The sequence below is a fragment of the Uranotaenia lowii genome, chromosome 2 (assembly GCF_029784155.1).
Source record: "Uranotaenia lowii strain MFRU-FL chromosome 2, ASM2978415v1, whole genome shotgun sequence".
NCBI classification, from domain to species: domain Eukaryota; kingdom Metazoa; phylum Arthropoda; class Insecta; order Diptera; family Culicidae; genus Uranotaenia; species Uranotaenia lowii.
Window position 1 is genome coordinate 104,412,458 of NC_073692.1, and position 23,707 is coordinate 104,436,164.

The window sequence follows — 23,707 nt, forward strand, 5'->3', positions numbered from 1 at the left end:
AATTCATCGAAAATTAAATCAGTTCCAAAACCTGAAACTTTAGATGAACGGAATTGTTTCATATTTTGTGTTCAAGTTTTTTTTTTTTAAATTATCGATCTATAAAAAAAATTTAGGCAAATATGGTCCATGCAAGCTTTATTGAGCTTTGACTATTTATTGAACTAATTAGTCCAATTTGTTAAAGTTTATTTCATGGTCGTCCCACGTAGTGATTTGTTCAAATGTGCTTCGTAAGGGTGCTTAATCGGAATAGCGCACGGCACCCTTTCAAATAAACGAATTTCAAATCAAAAATCAAATATGCTTCTAGTAGCATTTCCAAGGGATTTATTTGAATTTTAGTATACTTGTGTACGCAACTTTTAGAAAAACTCGATTTTTTTGCATTCAATTCATTAAGAAACTATTTCGTCTCTTATTTATATAACGTTAAACGGAAACTCAAGAAAAGGTACCGTTTCAAAGTCATCTTAAACGGTTCATTAGCCAATCTCGATCAATATTTTCTGCAGAATGAGAATCGTTCGCGGATGTCAGTCGTTCGGTCCGAAGCGTCATAAAAACCCGCACTCGGTCAATAATCGTTTCTCTTTTTATTAAATTATTAAAATCTCATGTTCTCTCGTTGTAGCTGTCGCATTAACCGAAATTTATCCCGCCATAAATAATTTTATTCTTGTGCTGTGCACTGCCAGGCCGCGCGCTCAAATCGTTTGCGTTTGTCGATTTGTTCGAACGATTCGCGTGCAGTTTTTTTTCTGTTACTTACTTATTCTGCACCGTTTGATCTAATGTTTTTCTCACGTTTTTCTCAATTTCAGATCGTTCTGCCACAACAACGGATTCCGGGACCAGGGCAAAATTTGGGGGCCCCCGTGTGCGAAATTTTACCTTTTTGTGTTGTGGGGCGCATTTTTACGCCGGCCGACGATGAAGCTGAGGCGTACCGGAGAAGAAATTCATAAATACGTGGCTTTACGAGCTGCTGCCAACGCGACGCGGAGTGATCTTAGTGCTGCTGCCGGACGCCGCCGGTTATTGTCGTCGTCGTTGTGTTCCAAAAGCGCGTCGATTTGTGGCCAAGTTCTGCGTTCCCTCAGTTGAGGCCAGGGCAATCCTTGTTCTCTTGCGAGTAGTAAAGATATTCAAATTAAACGGATGATGTCCCATAAATCAAGCGTTAATATGAATTCCGAGCGCTGGAATGCTTTCATTTCCAGTCGTAAAGTGTGATTATACTAGATGCATTTGGAATTGCGTTCGTTCGGTTCGTCTGCACATCTGTGATATTTTTTGGGAGATGGAAAGAAAAGCAAATAGTGTCGTTCGCAGCTGAGGTTTTTGGGCCAACCGAAATTTCAGGCAAACAAATAAACGTTGATATTGGGTCCGCCATCTGACATACCGCCCAAATAAAATCCAACTCGAGCAGCAGCAGCAACGTCCTTTGGCCAGGCAAAACGTTCCACCACAAGATACAACACAATGTTCGTTCAACCCAACCTTAGCCATCAGAACGGAAATCAGTGCATGTACAGAAGCTATCCTGTCCTTCCACAGAATTCCTTTCCCCAGGTCCATCAGCCATATCTATACCACTCGATGACCCTTCCATGACAGTACAGCCAAAATAGACAGACCCGTAAAAACAATTGCTATTACTGCAACAACAACATCAATCTTACTTGCACCTGTCTCTCGTCGAGTGCCCTAGGATATTTCTACTCGACGTCACAAACCCTCAACTCAGCACCATCGACACTTCCCAGAAGGTCCCGTAGATCCAATCACCACAATCTGCCCTATTGCTATCCACACGGTCCCATTCTACCCCCTTATCCCTTCCAACAGCATCAACAATCACAACATCAACAACAACAACCACAAACAAAACCACCCCCACAACAATCTCAAGCCCAAACCCAACTCCACCCACATCTGCTGGAAACGGCAACGAAAGCCACCAGCACCTCCTCAACCCCACCCGTTTTGCACGACAAATCGGCCCAAGTGAACGAAACCATGCTCGGCATCCAGGACCAGGAGGACCCCCTAGATTCGCCGGCCCTCTCGGCCTCCCCTCCGCCGGCCACGCCCCCTCGGCCACCCCCGGTCCGAAACGGGTGCCAACGCTGTCGGTTCAATGCCTCGGTAATATCCGCTGCGTCCAGCTTGAGCCGATCCCACCAGCATCTGCCGGCATCCGGAAGTGCCAGCGCCAGCAACACCCTGACTCGGGGAAACACGCACAACTCAAGCCTCCGGGAGACGTCAACTGGTGGTGCTGGTGCCGGTCGTACCAGAGCCGGAAGTGGACCGGGAACGGATGGAATGCCAGGGCGGAATCATATTGCAACCAGCACCGGGCAGCTGCATACGTCGGCTTCGGTGGCCAGCAATCACCATGCGCAGCACAACGGTGGCATCAGCACCTATACTGGTAAGAATCTCTCTGGTGATAATTTTAAAAAGATTATCTTTGAACGGAATGGTTTCAGGTCCGTGTTCGGATTTATTTTCAGGCGCTCGTGTAACGAAAGAACTCGCTTCTGTTAACTTCATTCAGCAATCGTTTGGCTCTTATCTAAACATAGTTAATCAAAAGCCTAAGTGTCAGTAGTCTTAAATTGATCCACTAGTCATATTAAGAAACTGTGCAAAACTACACGAAAATTAGAACTCTCCTAGTCGCCTTATACTCTTGAATGCCTTAAAAACAAAAATTTGTGATAAAATTTGCAAGAATGTAGCCTTTCTGAAACATGCAGCTTTTAATGAACTTCGACAAATATGATGGCTTACCAACCTGAAGTGCAGTAAAAATATGTCTTGGCTTTTAAACTGAGGATTATTTGAGATAAAGGCTATCAAACAATTGTTTGAAATGCTCCCAATTCTGGCCCCCGCTCATCAGCTCAGGAATCAACTGACTTGCCAACTTCTTCATGAAAAAAAATTGGCATGGCCTAGAACTATTTTTCCGTAAATTTTAAATAAATAACCTTCAATCAAAAATAAATTTTAACGGTTTCTTTAAAAGAAAGTATTTGAAATTTTAAACAGGTTTATGAAAGTTTTTTGTTCTAGCTTGTACATTAGACTGAGTCGATTTGGGGTCATTTTCAAATTTCTCAAATCCTGGGGTCTAAAAAACTTCGTTTGTATGAGAAAATTAAATATTTTATACTGAAAAATCTATTGCGTAATGTGGTGAAGAGAAATCTGAGTGAAAAGTGTGTAATTTTGTCTTGGTACATTTAGGAGAAAAGATGCTACTTTCCGTACCAAAGGTGCCAAAGTTGTCCTGATTTTTCAAGATGTGTCCTGGTTTTTGAAAGGCCGTCCTGATTTTTCAAAAACTCTCTAACTGTCCTGTTTTTGAAAATTGGTATTTAAAATGCCCTGAATTGACCTGATTTAGAAAATTTATAATTAAGTGTGTAGTTAAATGATGAGAACATCAAATAAACAGTTTAACCTTTTAAACCGATATTAATCTTTCGTTCAAATGATATTTAACCCTTCATTTCATGATTTTTTATTTTTCCTTAAAAATAATTTTTAACAGTTGGAAACAATGAGTACATCAAGAAAAAAAAATTAAAATTAAATACGATCTTTCACTTTTTCATACATTAATTGTTGCAAATTTGTTACTTTATGAAACGAAGGGTTAAACGGTGTTTTTTGATATAAATATCCCAAGTAACACAGATCAAGCCAATTGGCTTTTTTGAGTTTTAATATTGTTTTATGGAGACTTTTCGATGGCATCCAATTTTTAAAACGGTTTTATTGTAACATGGGAAATGCTTCATTTATCGTGTGTTTTAAAAGAGCCCTGAAAGTTTTGCTAAAACTTGAATAAAACACTATCTTAAGAGTGTTATAAAAATGTTGCAAAAGTATTGCTAAGGATTCAATAAAACACATACTTTCCTGTTTTTATTAGAGCTTTGGTACCAGTTTTAACAAAGCACTTGATGCGCTTTTAAAACTAGCGTTCAAGCCAAGTTGAAAAACTGTTTTATTGGAACAGTGGATGTAGGCATGATAAAACTAAATGATAGATTATACGGTTTTTTTCTTATTGAGTTTTTTCGGTGAGTGAAACAACTTTTTTAAATTTTACGTAACGTTTCGGGTTACTTTTCTTCACCCATCATCAGACGTCTAAAAATATTTACTTTTATTAAAACTTTAAACTTTTAAAATTAAATTACATTTATCAAAATTACAATACTTCACATCACTTACAAAAAATAAAGCAGCACAATTTTATTCTGTTCGGCTGCTTGTCGGTTTGTTTACTGTCTCTCCTCTCAGTTTGGCTATTAGACCGTTGTAGGTAGCTAGTTTTCCTACTTCGGTTTGTTGATTCGATGTTCGCTCCTTTCCTCTTACTTGGATGTGTAGGGTTTCGGCAGCTTCTCTGGTTTCCCGAACTCTCAGATTCCGCTCGAGTACTCCTGGTTTCTTGAAGTCGAAACAGTGTTGCGCTTCTATTGCGTGTTGCGCTAATCCCGATTTTGGTTCGTTTTTTGCGATTAATTTTTCATGTTCCTGTAATCTTTTTCCAAGCATTCTACCTGTTTGGCCAATGTACACTAGATCTTGGCAGTCCTTGCATGGTATGGAATAGACCACATTTCGTTGTTCTTCTTTTGGAATAGGGTCTTTCATTTTAGTGAAAACTTCGTGTTTAATTTTCTCTTTCGGTTTTGTGGCTAGTGTCATATCATGTTTCACTAGTATTTTTTGTAGTTTTTCACTTAAACAGGGTACATATGGTGTCGAAACATATCTCTTAAAACCATTTTCTTTGTTGTTTTGTAATGTGTTGTAGTGTTTATGTACTCTATCTTTGATGATTGATTCAGTAAAATATGTCGGGTAATTGTTTTTCTTTAATATGTTTTTCACTTTTTCAATCATCTGTGGTCTATTCGTCGCATCTGTTAATTTTATAGCGCGATCGGTTAGAGCAATAACTGTATTACGTTTGTGAGTGTATGGACTTTCTGATTCGAAATCCAAATATCGGCCACAATTTTGTTTTGGAAGCCAAGTTTTTTGTATTTTTTCATTATTTCTTGTTAGTTGCATATCAAGAAATTTTATTTTTCCACCACTTTCCTGTTCGATCGTGAATTGGAGCTTGTTATGGAAATCGTTAAAAGTTTCTTGAATCACTGGAATTTGATCACTCACACCAATGCAAAAACAGTCATCTACATACCTGCGGTAGAATATCATGTCGATCTGTTTCTCCTGAAGTTTTCGTAAGCATTCATTCTCTAGTTTCTCTAGTGTTAGTTCAGAGAGAATTCCAGAGAGAGGTGAGCCCATAGGGACTCCATAGCATTGTTTGTAAACAACCTTGTTGTACACGAAGAAGGTGGATTCCATCACAAGTTTGATCGCGGCAACCAAGCTGTGGCGTTCAATACTTGTGTGCTGTTCGATCTCTCCCCATCGCTCATCTATACATACCAGAACCAGATCTAATGGTACGTTGGTGAAGAGAGACGTCACGTCCAGAGAGAATAATACGGCATTCAAAGGTATCTGAACCGTTGATACCCTACACATCCAAGTAAGAGGAAAGGAGCGAACATCGAATCAACAAACCGAAGTAGGAAAACTAGCTACCTACAACGGTCTAATAGCCAAACTGAGAGGAGAGACAGTAAACAAACCGACAAGCAGCCGAACAGAATAAAATTGTGCTGCTTTATTTTTTGTAAGTGATGTGAAGTATTGTAATTTTGATAAATGTAATTTAATTTTAAAAGTTTAAAGTTTTAATAAAAGTAAATATTTTTAGACGTCTGATGATGGGTGAAGAAAAGTAACCCGAAACGTTACGTAAAATTTAAAAAAGTTGTTTCACTCACCGAAAAAACTCAATAAGAAAAAAACCGTATAAAAAGTACCGGTGATAAACTTTAATTCATCAAATGATAGATGATTTGGCAATCGAGAAGAACGTATAAACGCTTAAACTTTTTTACCTCTTTTTGAGATAGCATAACCTGTTTTGAAAGGATTTGAGTGAATGACTTTGAGAAGAACGGGCTCTCAAAGTGATATAAATTAACAATAATTCATCTGAAAAATAAAAACCACTTTGTTGCATCCAAATTCAAATTCCAAAAGATCTGCAATTCAGTCCACATCATTAATCGCTCTACTCTAAGTGTTCGAATAAAAGCACACTGTGAATTAATTAATTTTCTTAATAAGACAATTAATTTGTGCTTGATTGAATAATATTTATTTGTAATTCTAAATATGCTCTTCCAGTTGATTAAAAAGGGTATTTGAAGATCATATAACGACAGTATTGAATCCAGTGCGAATGGAGTTTAATTATGAAGACATAGTTCTCAGAAAATGCTTCATTAAACACCGAATAAAGAACTTGTTTTATTTATCAATCTCTGTTTCTTCCTGCGAAGTTAATTTATATCTACGTCATTCAATCAAAAGGTAACAAAAAAAATTTCCGGATAAACCGCCCTTGAAAATTTCTAGAAGACTGTAGCCACCAACTTCTCCTCAGCAAAGACTTTGAAATGGAGCATCATAACAAACGAAAACGCTCATGCTAAGCTTTCACCAGCCTCAACAATTTTCGAATGATATAGTCAGAATGAACACCACTAGCTTTGGCCAATCATTGAAAATTACGATTTATGTAAAGCGTAATGCAGTTCGGATTATCGTAAGCAACCGAAGCACGTTTTATAGAATCGTTTTATCACTCCCAATCGCAACAATAACCATTAGATATAGTTTGATATGTTGTATATTATTAATTAAAGGGTTTCCTAAACCGTTAGCATACTGTTTGAAGAATAATTTTCCCATACAACTGTTTGAACAGTTTTTAACAGTTACATGACCTAACTACATATTCAGAATTCAATCATTTTGTAATTCACGATTCAGGCAATGTATTTTACAATTTCTATAATGGTTTACTAAACGATTTATTACTAACAAATCGTCGTTTGACGGTTTAAGAAATCGTGCGGTAATAATCCTCATTTATGCTGGTTATTATTTAGCTTCGAGGCCAGGTTGTTGATGACTGAAAATGATACATTCCAAAACAGTCTGAGATTATTTGATAACAATACTGTCGTAACCTTAGCTATATTAAATTTAAGTTTCATTTTATTACATTTTATTACATCTTTGAGGTGCGCTTATGCTTTGATGCTATTTCGTATATATTTCACCAGTAATCTGAGGTTGCAGGAAGTTTCGTGCTAAGATATATTGAAAATGAAAATGAGAATATTTTTAAAATATTTTAAATGGAATCTTTACCAATCACCAAATCCTTGGGAGGGTAAGAGATAACACGAGAAAAAAACACGGAACAGAAAGCTCCCACAGTTGAATTTCTATCAGATTCCACAGCTCCCCTATAAAAATTCCTATTAGATTACATGACGTATTTTTAAAAGAGCAGTAGATAGTCTTAAGAGGGCTCTGAAAGGTTTCTTAGAGCTGAGGTCGAATAAAACTATTCTGTTGGATGTTTTATTATTGCTTATAGAATTAGCTTTGAAGACGTTAACAAAACAGGGCCAACTAGTCCATATGTTAGCTTTAAAGTTTTTTGGTTTTCACAGAAAATTTAAACAGATTCGTTCAAAACTCAAAAGAAATCCGGTCACTCAAACCTTGAACTCAATAACTTCACACTCTGTTGGATTCAAACCTTCTATCACTGTTTTATATCTGTTTTTAGAAGATTTTGGCGTCCTGAACTCGAATTTTTTGTCAGATTTTGTCGATCGCATGAAGGCGTTAGCTGATAACAGCTTTTTGATAAATCAATCAATGATACCTTTTCATTATTTTTTACTTTAACTAATACTTTGAAAAATATCAATAATTCATTTTGGTTTTGAATTTCATTGAAATTCCGTTTTAATAGAACCGGGACAAAATAATTAAAATATCTTTTACTTCAAAGTCAAAATAACTTGCGGTATTTGGGAAAGTTGATTATTGCAAAAAAAAATTAATTTTTAAAATCATGTTCTTTTTTACAATTTTGCCGAAAAAGTGCTTAAACTTTTTAAATTAATTTTTACCTTCTTTCGAAAGTTTTTTCGAAAACCAGAGCTGGTAGAAAAAATCTTATTGCGTCTCCATATTAGTCCAATCCTACTTTCAAATTTTTGGCACCTCGGGAAAATTAGCCATTTGTTGCCTTGAGTTATCGCACCTTTATCTGAGTCAATTTGATATTTCTAAAATATATGTGAGTTTATAAATGAGAGCGCTTGTGAGTTAATTAAAATTCTTTCAAACTACAACATGTATCATAGATATTGTTAAACTCCTTATCAAAAGCTGTACGTTTTACGGAAAAACATCAAACAATTTATTTCTAAAAAGCGCTGAACAAATATTGTGGCTCAATTTTAAATAAGCAATCAGGCTGAAAGAATTGCGATTCTCCTTATAAAAAGCTGTACGTTTTACGGAAAAACATCAAACAATTTATTTCTGAAAAGCGCTGAAAAAATATCGTGGCCCAAATTTTAAATTAGCAATCTGTCTGAATGAAGGCTTCCAAAATCCACTAATTTAAGTGTCTTCAGTTTTTAATCATCTTGAATTGAAGAAGTTATTCAGCGAACGTCATCAAACGTCAATTGGCATATCAATAAAAAAAACAATGAACAATCTACCCATTTTTATCCTGTTGAAATGTTTTCTTTTATTGCAACTGCCCCAAACTTTGAACCTCCGGCTTGTTGGAAGCATGCCGCAGTACGCAGATCCAATCATGAAGTCTAAGGTGCGATACAAATTTGTCATTCTTAAGCGACCAAAATGCCTCTCAACCGAAGATTTATTTTATGTAAAGTTTAGGAGAAATGACCTTTTTTTTCAATTTTGGGTACCAAAAATCCAATTCGTGAAATAAGGGAAGAGGGAAAAGGGAAACAAAAATTACCCTCTCATTTTAACCAAGCCGTCATCTTGTATGACAGCTTTACCACTGTTCATAGGTTGTCAAATTCCAACGTTCAATGTTAAAAACAATTTTCCAACTTCTCTTCCAACTTAGACTTTTTTTAAGCATGGTTTCAGCTTATCTTTATTCAGCCAGTAAGCTGAAACAGCAATTACGCTTTAGCTCAGCTTTTGTCCAGCAAATTACCTTTCTTAAGCAGCCAAAATGTTTGTTGGGAAATAAGTATATTTAGAAACGGAATGGATGATTGATTTGTTTTTCGAAGTCAGAAACTTTGGCAAATGTATCTACCTTTTATCAAAATTAATTGACTAGAAAATTGATGACTGGAAAATACGGTTATCGTATGCAAACATTCGTTTACATTTCCATAAAAATTATTGCCATAAAAACTTTTGAAATCTGCCAAAATTTAAGCCTAACCTCGCGAGAGCTTCTATGAAGAATTTTTATAAAAGGCTTTGATTAGTATCACAAATATTAAAGTTTGAATGAAACAAGTCCAAAAAAGTAAATTTTCAACTGCTGAATCACATATCACATATTTGAAAACACTTTATTTCGTCAGAAGTGAATGCTGGTCAATCTTTGAAAGAAAATATGAATAAAAGGCTGAAAACAAAAAAAATTATCGCGTTTAAAGGTTGAAGTGGCAGTTAGCATTTAGCTAATTTATAGGAATTATAAACTGTGGTACTGTGTATCAGTCCCACAACATTTTTAAACGGTGACCAAAAAAGGTACTATAAGCTAGATCATTTTATGTTAGCCTGATCTATTCAGATTTTTATTTTCAAGCTCCCTGAATTTAAGAAGAAAAAAAAATGTTGGCAACCTTGGCGCTCTTGACTAAAGGGCGAACACGAAATTATTGCGACACATTCAACAGTGCATAACGTTTTTACCAATGGGTAATAATCAACCAAATTTTGCACACTTTCTCATTGGTGTGTACCGTCAAACGGGGCATCATGCAACAGCGGGGTTCGATGCAACACTTATATAACACTACATTGAATCAGTTTTTTGTTTAATGTATAGTAATAAAGTTATCTTTTAATGATAACAAAATGATGATGACATAATTTCTCGCATCTTAAGCTAGTTGTCTTAAGTTTTTTATTTTTATGTAAAATTTGAAAAATCGAGCAATAAATGTACAAATTTTAACATGTTTTGAAGTCGAAAAAAACTTTACCCAGTATGACGGATCGGCTTGATAAAATTGCCTACAAACTTTTTACAGGTTTCCTCATGTTATATCAACATTGTTGGTGTAAAAATATTTTTCGAACAATCACCCATTTTTTTTAAATGAATATTTTTAAAATTCAGTTAGGTGTCTGGGGTTAAATGCAACAAAATGCAAATCAAAGAAATACCTTGTAAATCTCGTTTCCATGTGTTGGAATATGAATGTTTTGCATCACGCGTTTGTAAACATTTAAATTTCATTCATCCAAACATTTATTTTTATGATTTCAGCTTGCAGAATTTTTCGTAGTATTATTTAGCCCCTAAATGTATGCAGCATCCTCATTTTCAGAAAAAAATGTGAAAATTTGTTATTACAGACCCAAAAACTACTGCAATTGGTGTTGTCATGCTTAATGGTCTTTAAGGCATCGCAAATGTATTAAAAACTATGATTTTTCGTACGTTTTCATAAGATTTTTCATTAAAAACAAAGTTTGTTGCAAGTTACCCCATTTTCTAAGGAGGGTGAAAATCGCATGTTTTTTGAAAAATAAAAATAACTGAAGAAACCAATAATTTTTTGAACTACGCCAATTTGATGCCCCAGCATCCTTAAAACTTTTGATGCATAAAGGATACGATTGACTGTGAACATAAGTTTTTTAGAAGCCATTGAAGTTGAAAATTGTTGCATGTTGCCCCAGTTGACGGTATTGCTTATATGTTGTCAAACTCCAAGTCATGTTTTTCGATTCAACGAAAATGGAAGTGAACCAACGAGAGTCGAGAGAACAAATTCTTTTCAAACACCTGAAATTATCTGACCTGTCACACCGGCAGTTGGGAAAAATGTTCAACATTCACCATTCAACCGTCTCCAGAGTGTTAAAACGGTTGACGTTGGACCACGGCAAAGGAGCTGGAAGAAAATCGGGACCGACACTGTAAAGACTTTGATAGAGGGCATCAAGCAAAAATGCGTTCAATTTTACACTCAAGGCACGATAGACTTCCTTTAATTCAACCACGATCTTCGATCTTTAAATTTGTTATGGTTTTATGATAAGTGAACGTGTTCAATATTTCAATCGAATAAGTCTTAAATTTTAAAGATAAGTCCACGAACAAAGTGCTAACTAACTGTTGAAATTGGAAAATATTTTTTTCACGAAAAATGTTAGAAAACTGTTGTTTTCTTAAATTTATTTGTTAAGAAATGTTAGTGAGATTCCGTCATTTGTAGAAGCCCCAAGTGAGACGTGATTTGCTCAATTTCTCACGTCTCACTGTTACACCGTTCTTATTATAGACACTATAATTTCATATAGTCTGGCAAAGAGAATGACGGGAGCCAATCGAACTGTCATTCGCGTGGAGCCAATCGAGCTTTCTATGATAATGTTCAAGCTGTTCATAGCTCTCTCTAGTTTCAAAATAAAAAATAGTTTCTCAGATTCTTAAATTATATGCTATGTTTGTCACTTCAACGCGAAATCGCTTTTAAAAATATATTATGATGTATAGGTGAAAAAATAGGGAAAACTTTGCTAAATAACTTTAGTTAATGTTACTAAAAAGCCATAAAAGCTTAGTGAATCACAATACTTCAACCATGATTTTGCAATAATGAGTAAGTTTGCTCGATTGGCTCTCGCTAATGACAGTTCGATTGGCTCCCGTCATTCTCTTTGCCAGACTATATGAAATTATAGTGTCTATAGTTCTTATGTTTGATAGAGATCCAGAGAGCCGAACTGGAAGAAAAACAAACGGCAAATATACTAATCAAGTTTCGATCCAATCACCAAACCATAAAGTCGCGATTTCTGATGATCCGAAAATCCACCACCGGGTGAAACAAAATTGCTCCCCCAGCGTCGGAAAGGGGTGAAAGTGATACTTTGCAGCCAGACTGTCCCTTAAAGTGATTTTTGATTCGAGTGTTTACAGTCCACTCTAGTTTTATCGAACATTTTTATACTATTTCTGATTGCGACTAGGGAGCCAGCATAAGTTTATTTAATAAGATTAAATATGTAAGAGATTTCAGAATTTTGAAAACACAAAAAAAAAATTAGAGATCAATCCATAAGATCACAGGAATCATGTGCTGACACGAATAAAGCATAAGACACATTCCACCGTGACGTGAAATCTTTTTTCCGAACTTTTCTGAACAGTTATCATTCTAGAAGTTAGTTGAAAGTGAAAAAAATTGTAGCAAACGGTCGCACATTGATTTTTTTTTTCAAAATGAAAATTCACGCTAGAATTGATAATTTTTTACTTCAGTACAAACAACTTTGAATTCCTGTTCTCTTTGTGGAAATAGAGTGTCTTCAAATGAAATGTAGAAAAAACGCAATTACCCACAATTTCATGTGCGTAATTTCTCGATCGAACAATAACGAACGAAGTTATGCTTATTTAAAGTTGTTACGTGAATTCATTCACTTAAATCAGAACAGGGTAGTTGACTGAATTCACGTAACGAAATATCAAGTTATTCTGAACCATTCTTTAGAACGTTCAAATTTTATGAGTACTATTAAAAACGACATTTTGTTGCTCCGACTTTCACAGTTATAAATTTTCAGTATCTTCACCTAATTTTTTCTTTATTTTGATTGGCACTTCTTGAATAGCAACATATTAAGGATCATACGTTGGAACTCGGCTTGTGATATAGCTCAGTTGGCAAATCAGTTGCTTCCTGAGCCGATGTTTGCGAGCTCGAGCCCAAGAGTGAACATCGAACACCGTTGTATCGGATAATTTTTTCAATTACTGCCTGCCAACGATAAAGTTGATATAAAGTCGTGAATGCCATAAAAATGGTAAAACGACTTTAATCGAAACAAAAAAAACGTTAAAGTAACTGCTGTTTCTCACAGTCTCCGTTTAAAGATTCTCAAAAACAAAATTAATTTTTTAATTTGTTTTTGTATTTTTATTTGAAAACAACAAATTTATTGAAAGAATCAACTAAATTTTGGGCGATTTGTAAAAATCCGACCATCTTTAGAGGGTCAAAACAGTTTTTAGAGAATATTCTCCCTATGAAATTTTACAAAAATCGAATTTTGTGACGTGAATCCACTCATTCGCGCTGTTGTAACTCAGCTTGATTCCAACCGATTTCTATCTAATTTAGTGATTTGAAATCGTCTTATCATTTTCAAAGAAGATCCCATTTTTATGTCAGAAAATGTCAAAGTTTACTCGTAAAATTAAAAAGTTCCCTGTTTTTGTGACGTGAATTCACTCATTTGCGGCTGTTTTTGTTCGCTTTTCGAAACAACTACATTGGATTTAAACAAATTCTATTTTCTACAATATGAAGCAGTGTTTTTTGGCTTCAAAACGTTCTGAAAAAGTTTTCAAAACAAATTTATCCAAATATTTTAATAAATTATTTTGGAAAAGTTGTCACAATTACCACTTTTCCAACAAAAAAATTGATTTTCAAAATCATATAAAACATGTTTAATTTTTTTTCTCTTTTTTCCGTTGTTATTGTGTGATTTGATTGGTCAGATTTATAGACAAGTTTGAAATTTTTTGAAACGCGAATGGCTAAAAATCACTTTTGAGCGGTACGAGCGCGTGGAATGTGTCATAAGAAAAGGTTTTTGCTATTTTCGATTTATTCTGTGAGTCAAATTCTTCGACTAGCATGAATATTCATATTCCGGAATATATGTAAGGTAAATTATTCGTTGTTCTTCTTCAAACTTGGTTAAGCAAATACTTTCATATTTTGCGGTTCGTAACTTCAAGCTACCAGAGCAACTGCATTTTTCATATTCATATTTACCACCTGATATTATGTACATTCGTGATTTTTCATCAACGATTTAGCTAGTGAACTTATATTGAAAACCCTTTCCGTTGCTGCTTTATCCACTTTCTAAATACTTTCGTTAAGCTTAAGCTGATGGTTATTAAAACTCACTTCAAAGTACGCTTCGAAGATTGAATCGTTTCTTTATTGTAGTGCGCCGTATATCCCAAAACATCTTGTGGCGATGCACTTTAAGAATTAACATTAAAACGAAATCTTTCCAAGCGTTCCATCTGTTACACGAAGCTCCGCTGCTGGCTAAAATCCAAAAACAATTGTCATTAAAGTATCACTAAAACCGTTCTTTTTCTGTTGCATCTTTTCCTCTACTTCCAGGAGGAGGCGGAGGAGGAGGAGGATACGACCGGGGCCGGCTGCTGGAGGAGGAAGATTCCGCGTACCCGGCACTGCTGGAACGAGAGCTGCACTCGCTGCACCGGAATGTCCCAGCGCTACGACGTGCCGGAGTCGACACCACAGCAATTAGACAGGTGAGAACCATTTTGCATTTCAAATGGCGGGCCAACTGGCTTCACCGTTCCTTCAATGAGAATGTCATCCTACTATATGGGATATGGATGAAGGTACTTACCACGTGGCCGTTCCACGCTTCGTGGACACCATCAGGGGAAAAAGCGCTCTAGAATCGGCATCCCGTGTTGGACGACATAAAGATAACACAAGATAATCCCGCAATTTCACTTCACTGCTAATGTGGGGAACGAGCGGCGGATACTAAAAGGTAAATTTACTCGCACTCTAAACTAACTTCATCTTCCATTCATTTCCGGCTTTCGGTCCGGACATTTCATCGACGGCACCACAAAACCGAAATGTCACTCCGGTGTACGGGCAAATCTGACCCGGGGGAAAATCTTCGACGGTGCGCCTGGATTGCTGCAGCACTTCTACCCGGACGGAGGCTGGGGCTGGATCGTTTGCGGTGTAGCGTTTTTGGCCCACGTGCTCACCACAGGGTTTCAACTTTCCTACGGTTTGCTGCTGCTGTACGCGATACGACACCTGGGTCACCAGGTGAATACCGAAGCAGGTTAGGAAAACTGGACACTTTTGCACTCACCTTTTCGCCATTTTTTACTTTCAACTTTCTCTCTCTGTGGAATGCACGCCGCCGTCCGGTCATGTGATATGTTTGAATTAGTTATAAACTGCAGGGGAGGGGTTAAGGTTCTTCAAAATTATGAACATGACGCTCGAGCTACACGGCACTGGGCACACAGGCTAGAGAGTTCAAATAAAAATTTGAAATTTGTCGACCGAGTAGCATGAAATGTTTTCTTTCTCTGATAAATTTCTCATAACTGTCAGAATGAAATTGTTGGCAATGCTGCTGAGCAAATTCAATTTACAACCTACAATATTCTTTTTTAAAACCATCAACTGGGGCGTCATGCAACACTTTTCAATATTCATGGCTTCTTAAAAGTTAATGTCCACAGATAATCATACTGCTTGCACATCAAAAGTTTTAAGGTTGATGGGACAACAAATTATTAGTTTTACCAGTTTTTTTCACATTTTTAAAAAGATGCGATGTTCACACTTCTAAGACAAAGGGGTAAGTTGCAACAAACTGAATGAAAAATCAAATAAAAGAGGTTGAAAATTTATAATTTTTGTTATATTTGTTATGTCATAACGCATAAAGCACCAATTGCAGTAATTTTTGGTTTTGTTCGTATAAAGTTATACATTTTTTCCCTCAAACATTTTTTTAAAGAAAAGCCATAAAGGCGATGTAAACATTAAGTGGAAAAAATACTACACAAAAAACTACTAGCTGAAATCATAAAAATTATTCGATATTCAAAGAATTGTTACAGATGCACTGTGATCCAAAAGGGCTAAAAGTGGAACTTTTTTCGTAGCGCCTCTGTCTTTTATCTTATTTCTTAAGTGTCTTCAGAACATTTGCTCCTTCAAACATGCTTCATAACTTGAAAGCATAAAAAGTTATTCAAAGTTCACTATAAAAAAAAATTGAAAATTCGAACTTTTTTATTTCAATAGATAGAGCTTTATTTTATACTACAAAGTTGTAGAATACGTGAAAATATGAAACTTTGTTGAATAAATCAAAACTCTATCTCTTTTCAAAGTAGAGTTATAAAGGTTTTTGTTTGAAAGTTATTTAAAAGTTAGTTTTTTAAACTTAACTATAGTTAGATGAGGATTTACATGAACAAGATGTACTGAACATTTGTTGAAGCATTCAAATCACACGTTTAACAAAAGATTTCAGCATTCTACGACGTTTCCTAGCCAACTTATTGCAATTTTAAGTTTTATTTTTACTCAAATTCACGAGCGCATATTGCAAAAATGTGCGAGTGAATTTTTTAAACTAATGATCCAAATTGAAGCTTAAACTAAGTACAACAAATTGGTGTTGTTGTCATTTGTCTACACGCGCTTTTATTTGAACACAACAAGCATATATTTGACGAGTTTTACGTGTTTTCATACAAAAATTGTTTTCAACTACCTTCTGCCTTCGTTTTGCGTGGCATTTGCGTAGGTTGGAAATCAATTTTTCCATTGAACCATTATATTTCCATTCAAACGTGTGATTTGAATGCTCATATTGGCCCGTCAGCTCAAAAGGTTGCTCACCCCTGTTTCAAAGCGTTTTGATAAAATAATACTCTTAAAAATGTGGACAACTTTAACTTAATTTGATAGAATAGTTTATATAATTTCATAAAAAAATTATTCAGAAAAAAAATCTTCTAAAATTTTAAAATACTAAGCTTTTCACTTCATATCCAGTATTGATTTTCAAATATTTAGGAATACTTAGCAATTTCTAATTTTTTAGTTCTAAAAATGACTTTTTTTTAAATTTTTCAACATTCAGGTTTAGTCTTCAAAAATTTTCAAATTTAAAACCTGCATCGATCATGATTTTGAAAATCATTCATGAAAAGTGAGAAAAAATATTCGAATAACATAGAAACTTTTAAGCTGAATTTTGATCTGAAATGTTTTCTGAATTTGTGTATTTTTGTTCTTTTAATTTTTAAAACCAAAATTGTAATTTGAGATTTCTTACCAGATTTTCGTTTTTCATTAAATTTCGATTCATATTTCAAAAAATTAAGGTTTTTTTCTATATGAGTTTCAATGATGATTTGAACGAATATATTTTTTTTGTTTCATATATAAAATTTTATTATATGAATTTGTGAACATAACAAAGTTTTCGAAAATAAAGGCTTTAATTCAATGAAATTCTCTCGAATACCACAAGTTATTATGGCTGCTGAGAAAATAGTTAGGTATTTAATGGTTTCTTTTTGCCATTCATTCCCAACTCTGCATAATACGAGAATGTAAGCGATTTTGAATAGTTGAACCTAGGCTTACCTGATACTTTCAGAAAAACAACATTTTAGAAAAGTTTAAGAACCTAATTTTATGACCATTCCTATACATAAGTATATGTTCCTTCAGCTAAACTAGTCTATAGAAGGAATGAAATATGAATAAATGAAATTTGTATAAAAATTGAATCCTCAAGAAAACTTCCATCCATACTGCGAAAACTTAAGTCGAAAATATTGTAGTTAAAAGTAATTCAAAATCCGAAATTTGAAGAACTTTTTTATATTTTCAAACAGCCGTTTTTGTCATTTACCAAGTTTTTTTTAATTTTACTTGTTCATTTACTTGTGTACATTCATTAATTGCTTGATTAAAAATAATTTTATTTGATTTTCCTTACGTGTAGATACTTTATTTTTATTTTTATTTGATAATTCCGTGGTTTTGGCCAAATTTGACCGGATATTGCTATAATTTAAGGTTGAAAATTTTCAAATCAGATGCCCATATTCAGCCAGGCTTTAAGATAAAATTCCCGGATTCGTCGGGTCTGGATATGCCTGAAAATCTTTCTGGTAACCTTAAATGCTAAGAGCTAAACGAGTTATTTAATCTTGTATAATATATAATCTTTGATGAAATGCTGTTAGTTTTGAGAAGAAAAAAAATTTATTTGAATGATTTTTGGTATTGAACCAAAGAATTTAAATGTAGTCATAATATAGGTTTTTCCCTTGAAAGTTAGTGAAACTTCATAAAAGTGTTAGCTGTTTAATTTCCACAGCCTTATCGGTGAATGTCATGTTCTCTTTGTAAGAACATTTCGAGTTTTGAAAATCATAAATGAATAATAGAAGGTTAGAAAAAATGACAGGAGTTGAAAATGATCGTGGACAGGTAAGGTGATAAGGTGATTTCCTTTAATAAAAAAAATTGGATTTAAATTCTCTTTATTTTTAATGAAACTCGTATAATTTGTTAAAAAATTTTGTGCAAATTTTGATAGTAATTTCTTATTAATTTTATGTTATTTCAAAAATATTGAAATTTTTACTGCTTTCAATGAATTTCAAAGCAATTTGCTATCTAAAGGCCCAATAACACTTCACGTGAGAATGAACGCGAAAAAATTTCACTCGAGCTGTAGACCGGACTTATGAATAAAGAATTGGATTTTAAAATTTTTTGAATAGATTGCCAAAAATAAACATGGATTTGAAACTTTGACATTTTTGACATTTTTGTCATTTTTGTTATTTTTGTCTGTCATTTTTGTCATTTTTGTCATTTTTGCCATTTTTATCATTTTTATCATTTTTGTCATTTCTGTAATTTTTGTCATTTTTGTCTTTTTTGTCATTTTTGTCATTTTTGTCATTTTTGTCATTTTTGTCATTTTTGTCATTTTTGTCATTTTTGTCATTTTTGTCATTTTTGTCATTTTTGTCATTTTTGTCATTTTTGTCATTTTTGTCATTTTTGTCATTTTTGTCATTTTTGTCATTTTTGTCATTTTTGTCATTTTTGTCATTTTTGTCATTTTTGTCATTTTTGTCATTTTTGTCATTTTTGTCATTTTTGTCATTTTTGTCATTTTTGTCATTTTTGTCATTTTTGTCATTTTTGTCATTTTTGTCATTTTTGTCATTTTTGTCATTTTTGTCATTTTTGTCATTTTTGTCATTTTTGCCATTTTTGTCATTTTTGTCATTTTTGTCATTTTTGTCATTTTTGTCATTTTTGTCATTTTTGTCATTTTTGTCATTTTTGTCATTTTTGTCATTTTTGTCATTTTTGTCATTTTTGTCATTTTTGTCATTTTTGTCATTTTTGTCATTTTTGTCATTTTTGTCATTTTTGTCATTTTTGTCATTTTTGTCATTTTTGTCATTTTTGTCATTTTTGTCATTTTTGTCATTTTTGTCATTTTTGTCATTTTTGTCATTTTTGTCATTTTTGTCATTTTTGTCATTTTTGTCATTTTTGTCATTTTTGTCATTTTTGTCATTTTTGTCATTTTTGTCATTTTTGTCATTTTTGTCATTTTTGTCATTTTTGTCATTTTTGTCATTTTTGTCATTTTTGTCATTTTTGTCATTTTTGTCATTTTTGTCATTTTTGTCATTTTTGTCATTTTTGTCATTTTTGTCATTTTTGTCATTTTTGTCATTTTTGTCATTTTTGTCATTTTTGTCATTTTTGTCATTTTTGTCATTTTTGTCATTTTTGTCATTTTTGTCATTTTTGTCATTTTTGTCATTTTTGTCATTTTTGTCATTTTTGTCATTTTTGTCATTTTTGTCATTTTTGTCATTTTTGTCTTTTTTGTCATTTTTGTCATTTTTGTCATTTTTGTCATTTTTGTCATTTTTGTCATTTTTGTCATTTTTGTCATTTTTGTCATTTTTGTCATTTTTGTCATTTTTGTCATTTTTGTCATTTTTGTCATTTTTGTCATTTTTGTCATTTTTGTCATTTTTGTCATTTTTGTCATTTTTGTCATTTTTGTCATTTTTGTCATTTTTGTCATTTTTGTCATTTTTGTCATTTTTGTCATTTTTGTCATTTTTGTCATTTTTGTCATTTTTGTCATTTTTGTCATTTTTGTCATTTTTGTCATTTTTGTCATTTTTGTCATTTTTGTCATTTTTGTCATTTTTGTCATTTTTGTCATTTTTGTCATTTTTGTCATTTTTGTCATTTTTGTCATTTTTGTCATTTTTGTCATTTTTGTCATTTTTGTCATTTTTGTCATTTTTGTCATTTTTGTCATTTTTGTCATTTTTGTCATTTTTGTCATTTTTGTCATTTTTGTCATTTTTGTCATTTTTGTCATTTTTGTCATTTTTTTAATGTTAAAACTTTTTTCGTATTTTAATGATTTGAAATTTAAGAACTTGCGTAAAAACCCCACAACGCGTTATAGAGTTTATAAACATCACCAAGAAACGCATAAATCAATGTCGTGCCAAAATTGAGTTAAATTGGGTTATGAGGGCAGGAGTCGATTTTTTTTATTTTTATGGCAATTTCAAATTGGTTGGAATCTTTTTACGAAGGGCATGAAAAAGTAACTTTACTAATTCTTCTACCTAGCATTTCATCTCGCCGAACGTGTCAATAAACATACTTAAATTAAAATAAATTTTATTATTTACTTTTCAGACTCTAAAACTAAATTAAGTGTCCATCTATCAGTGAATTATTTCAACAAACGTTATCGATAGAGGTACTAGTTGTTTTCCAACCAATTTAGCGCTTTGAGGGAAAGGAATGCCACTTTCCATAGAAATTTATCCAATCGCAAAATACCTTAAACTGCTTGGACGCTCGCTTCTTGGGAGCAAAACCCTCTTATTCGCACCCCATAAAGCGATTTCATCGTTGGCGATGGAGGAAGTTTCGCCGTTCATTTTCTCGTTCCGGTCAGAACGGGATAACCCAATAAGGAATTGGGGCTTCTTGGCCTTGTAGAAATGGTTCCAGTTATATGTATGCATGTGTATTTGGGTGTAGGTATGCGATGCATAAAATATTCCTGAAAACAACCTTATGAGCGAGCAACTCCCCGTTCGAGCTGCCGTAAATCACCGATGGGTAACTGAAAAGTCAGAAATTCAGTTCCGGAATGTGGTTGGGTAATTTGGACCAGTTCACTCCTGTGTGGGCATGCTTTTGATATTTTTTGCCCCTTTTCGATTTCTGGAATTCTACTCTAAAAATCCAAACACAAGCGCTAGAATCAATTGTGTATTAATTACGGCATAATGTTTGTTTGAAATAAGTTACATTACCCCCTCAGAATCCCTTTTATGAAAATATCCCACATAAATATAAACAGCTATTATTTCATAATTTATGGCAAACATCGTCCGGAGTGCGCGGCCGATTAAACCAGCCAGGGTGGCGAAAGTTCAAGTCCATAAGTTTCGAACGGGGTAGCACGTAAACTTTAGGTGAATTGAAGCTGAATGAAGTGCGGTTGGGTGGACTCTCAAAAGGGGTTGGAATTGCAATGGTGGTGCAAAATTGCTGCATTTGGTTTCTAGGAACGAGGGCTTTTCTTTCCATTTCGGTATTGAAGCGTGTGCAGATCAATTCCTTTCTCGCGTTTCGAGGAACCATGCACAGAACTCCGAAACAGAGTTGTGTGTGGTTTAATCCAGTTTTTTGGTTTCGTAAAACTAATGCCTAATTTGTCAAAAGCTTTTAATCAATAAGAGGATTTTTATGGCTAGATATATGAAATAAAAACTTTCAAAAGGCAGCTCCAGAGAGTTAGAATTTTAAAATTTGGACTTCATGCCTAATTAAATAGTTATACCTAAACATACGCTCACTCTCTGGAGCCACTCTTCTATGGGTCGTAATTATGTACATAGCCGAAAGTACATCATTAAAAATTGTCTCATTTTTTGTTGAAATCAGTAATTCAATGAATCACCTTACTCATATTCTAGTTTTCACAAAAATTATACAGAAAATATTGAAAATTTTTGATAAGATATTTGAAAAAAAACAACTAAAAATAGTGGCTCTAGAGAGCCTTCGGAGTTTTTTGTAATTTGACTTCCTGCCTCATTTAGGATTGAAACCTGAACGTATTAGAAATACACATATGTATATGTATCTCTATGAAGCCACCTTGTTTTAGTCGAATTTATGTGTATATCCATCCATTTTTATCATGAAAAATTTCTATGATTCTTAAATTCTACCAACAACAATTTTACCCATATTTCGAATCGAAAAACGCCTCTGCTCGATTGCACGTCAGCTCACAAATGATGGAAAATCCGGCTTCTTCCTAAATGTTTCCATCACCGAGGGAAAGTGTAACAGCTGAGAATGAAAACCTCCCACGATCCTTGCATTGTTCTGCAGATTCAATTTCGCGAAAATGGCTTCCAGTGAGATCGACGTTTTCTCCCTAGCATTCAGCCAACCAAGGGAATATTGTGATTTACTGGTGTATCTGTTAGATCCTCAAAGAAAGTGGAGATGTTTTTTCTATCTCTCCGCCATTGATACTTGAAAAGGAATTCTTCTTCACGACCACCCAACAACATGGAACAGTACTCTCGAGAAGAAGAGAATGTTTTTTTCCCTTCGCGAAAAAGTGCATTTGATGTGATCGTATCACATCACCATTCCAGGGTTGGCTGACTTGACTTCAATGGAACAGCACATTGGGAGATAACAATTTATCATTGCCTTAGCGTTGACTGGTTGTATGGAGAATATATGTTAATTTCCTAAGGTGGGGTAAAAGTACGAGTCGGGTAAAAGTACGTTTTGAGATTTTCCCAAACTGAGAACAGTAAAAATCAAAACTCGGAAGTGGATTGATTAAGATTTGGACTGCCTACATCCAGACATAATTTTTATTCGTGGAAGTTGAAAATACTCCGAAAAATGAGGTAAAGTAGCTTTTTTGTATAAATGATGTAATATTCAAAATAATGCAAACATGTTCGAGCTATCGAAATTCTGGTTTTCGATGAAAGTTTTAATGTGTCTGTTTAGTTGTTTTCAACCACAATCAAATGCCAAAGAAAGAATTTCATGAATATGTCTCTATTTTTCACAATAAATTGTGAACCACAAGAAACCTTGAAGGGGCAAAAGTACGAACTGCAAATGGGGCAAAAGTTCGTATGATATACAGGGTCTACTGAAGCAAATCTGAACGGGAAGTTTAAAGTTTTTTTTAAAAATGCCCTGAAAATATCAGCGCATATTTTTGTTTCTACAAAGATTTGCTCGCGCGAAAAATTGCTCAAATACGATGAGAGCTGAATTTCGTAAACCTGTTGAATAAGGACAATTAGTGGAAAACTCCAAATTCGCACAGGATTTTCGCCTATGCATGGGATTTGTATCAGAAGCAAACACAGAAGCTGCTGCTGTAAGCAAGATTGATACAAAATAATACAAACTTCATGCAGAATTGTGGAATTTTGAATGATCGTACTTTTACCCCACATCATTCGAACTTTTGCCCCAGAGGTGGGGTAAAAGCACGTTTCGATAGCAGTTAGGCATTTTCACTACTGCTATAAAATGGGTCGATCGATTATCTTCGTAATTTTTTAGAAGAGAGATAAAAGTCGAAGGAATCAAATCCTGTTCTCGGTTTTTTGTAAAAACAACTGCAAAATTTTCTAAAAATAGAATAGCACTAAGGTCGTACTTTTACCCCACCATACTCTATATTTCAAATTCCAAATCAGGTCATGAAGGGTCAGTAAAATATACTTAGTAAAAATTATATATTTGATTAGAAAATAATTCATGATTTGTAGCTATAT

The 23,707-nt window shown here is 34.0% G+C and overlaps 1 protein-coding gene across 5 annotated transcripts in view; it reads left to right on the forward strand.

The window, feature by feature from the left end:
- Window positions 1-23,707, forward strand: part of LOC129746484 (uncharacterized) — a 221,222-nt gene that overhangs the window by 86,708 nt on the left and 110,807 nt on the right. For all 5 annotated transcript variants that reach the window (XM_055740146.1, XM_055740142.1, XM_055740144.1 and 2 more), the window contains 3 exons: window positions 825-2,443; window positions 14,388-14,542; window positions 14,955-15,102. In XM_055740146.1, coding sequence (XP_055596121.1) covers window positions 2,026-2,443; window positions 14,388-14,542; window positions 14,955-15,102 — 721 coding nt within the window. In that variant the 5' untranslated portion in view covers window positions 825-2,025. The remainder of the gene's footprint in view (window positions 1-824; window positions 2,444-14,387; window positions 14,543-14,954; window positions 15,103-23,707) is intronic.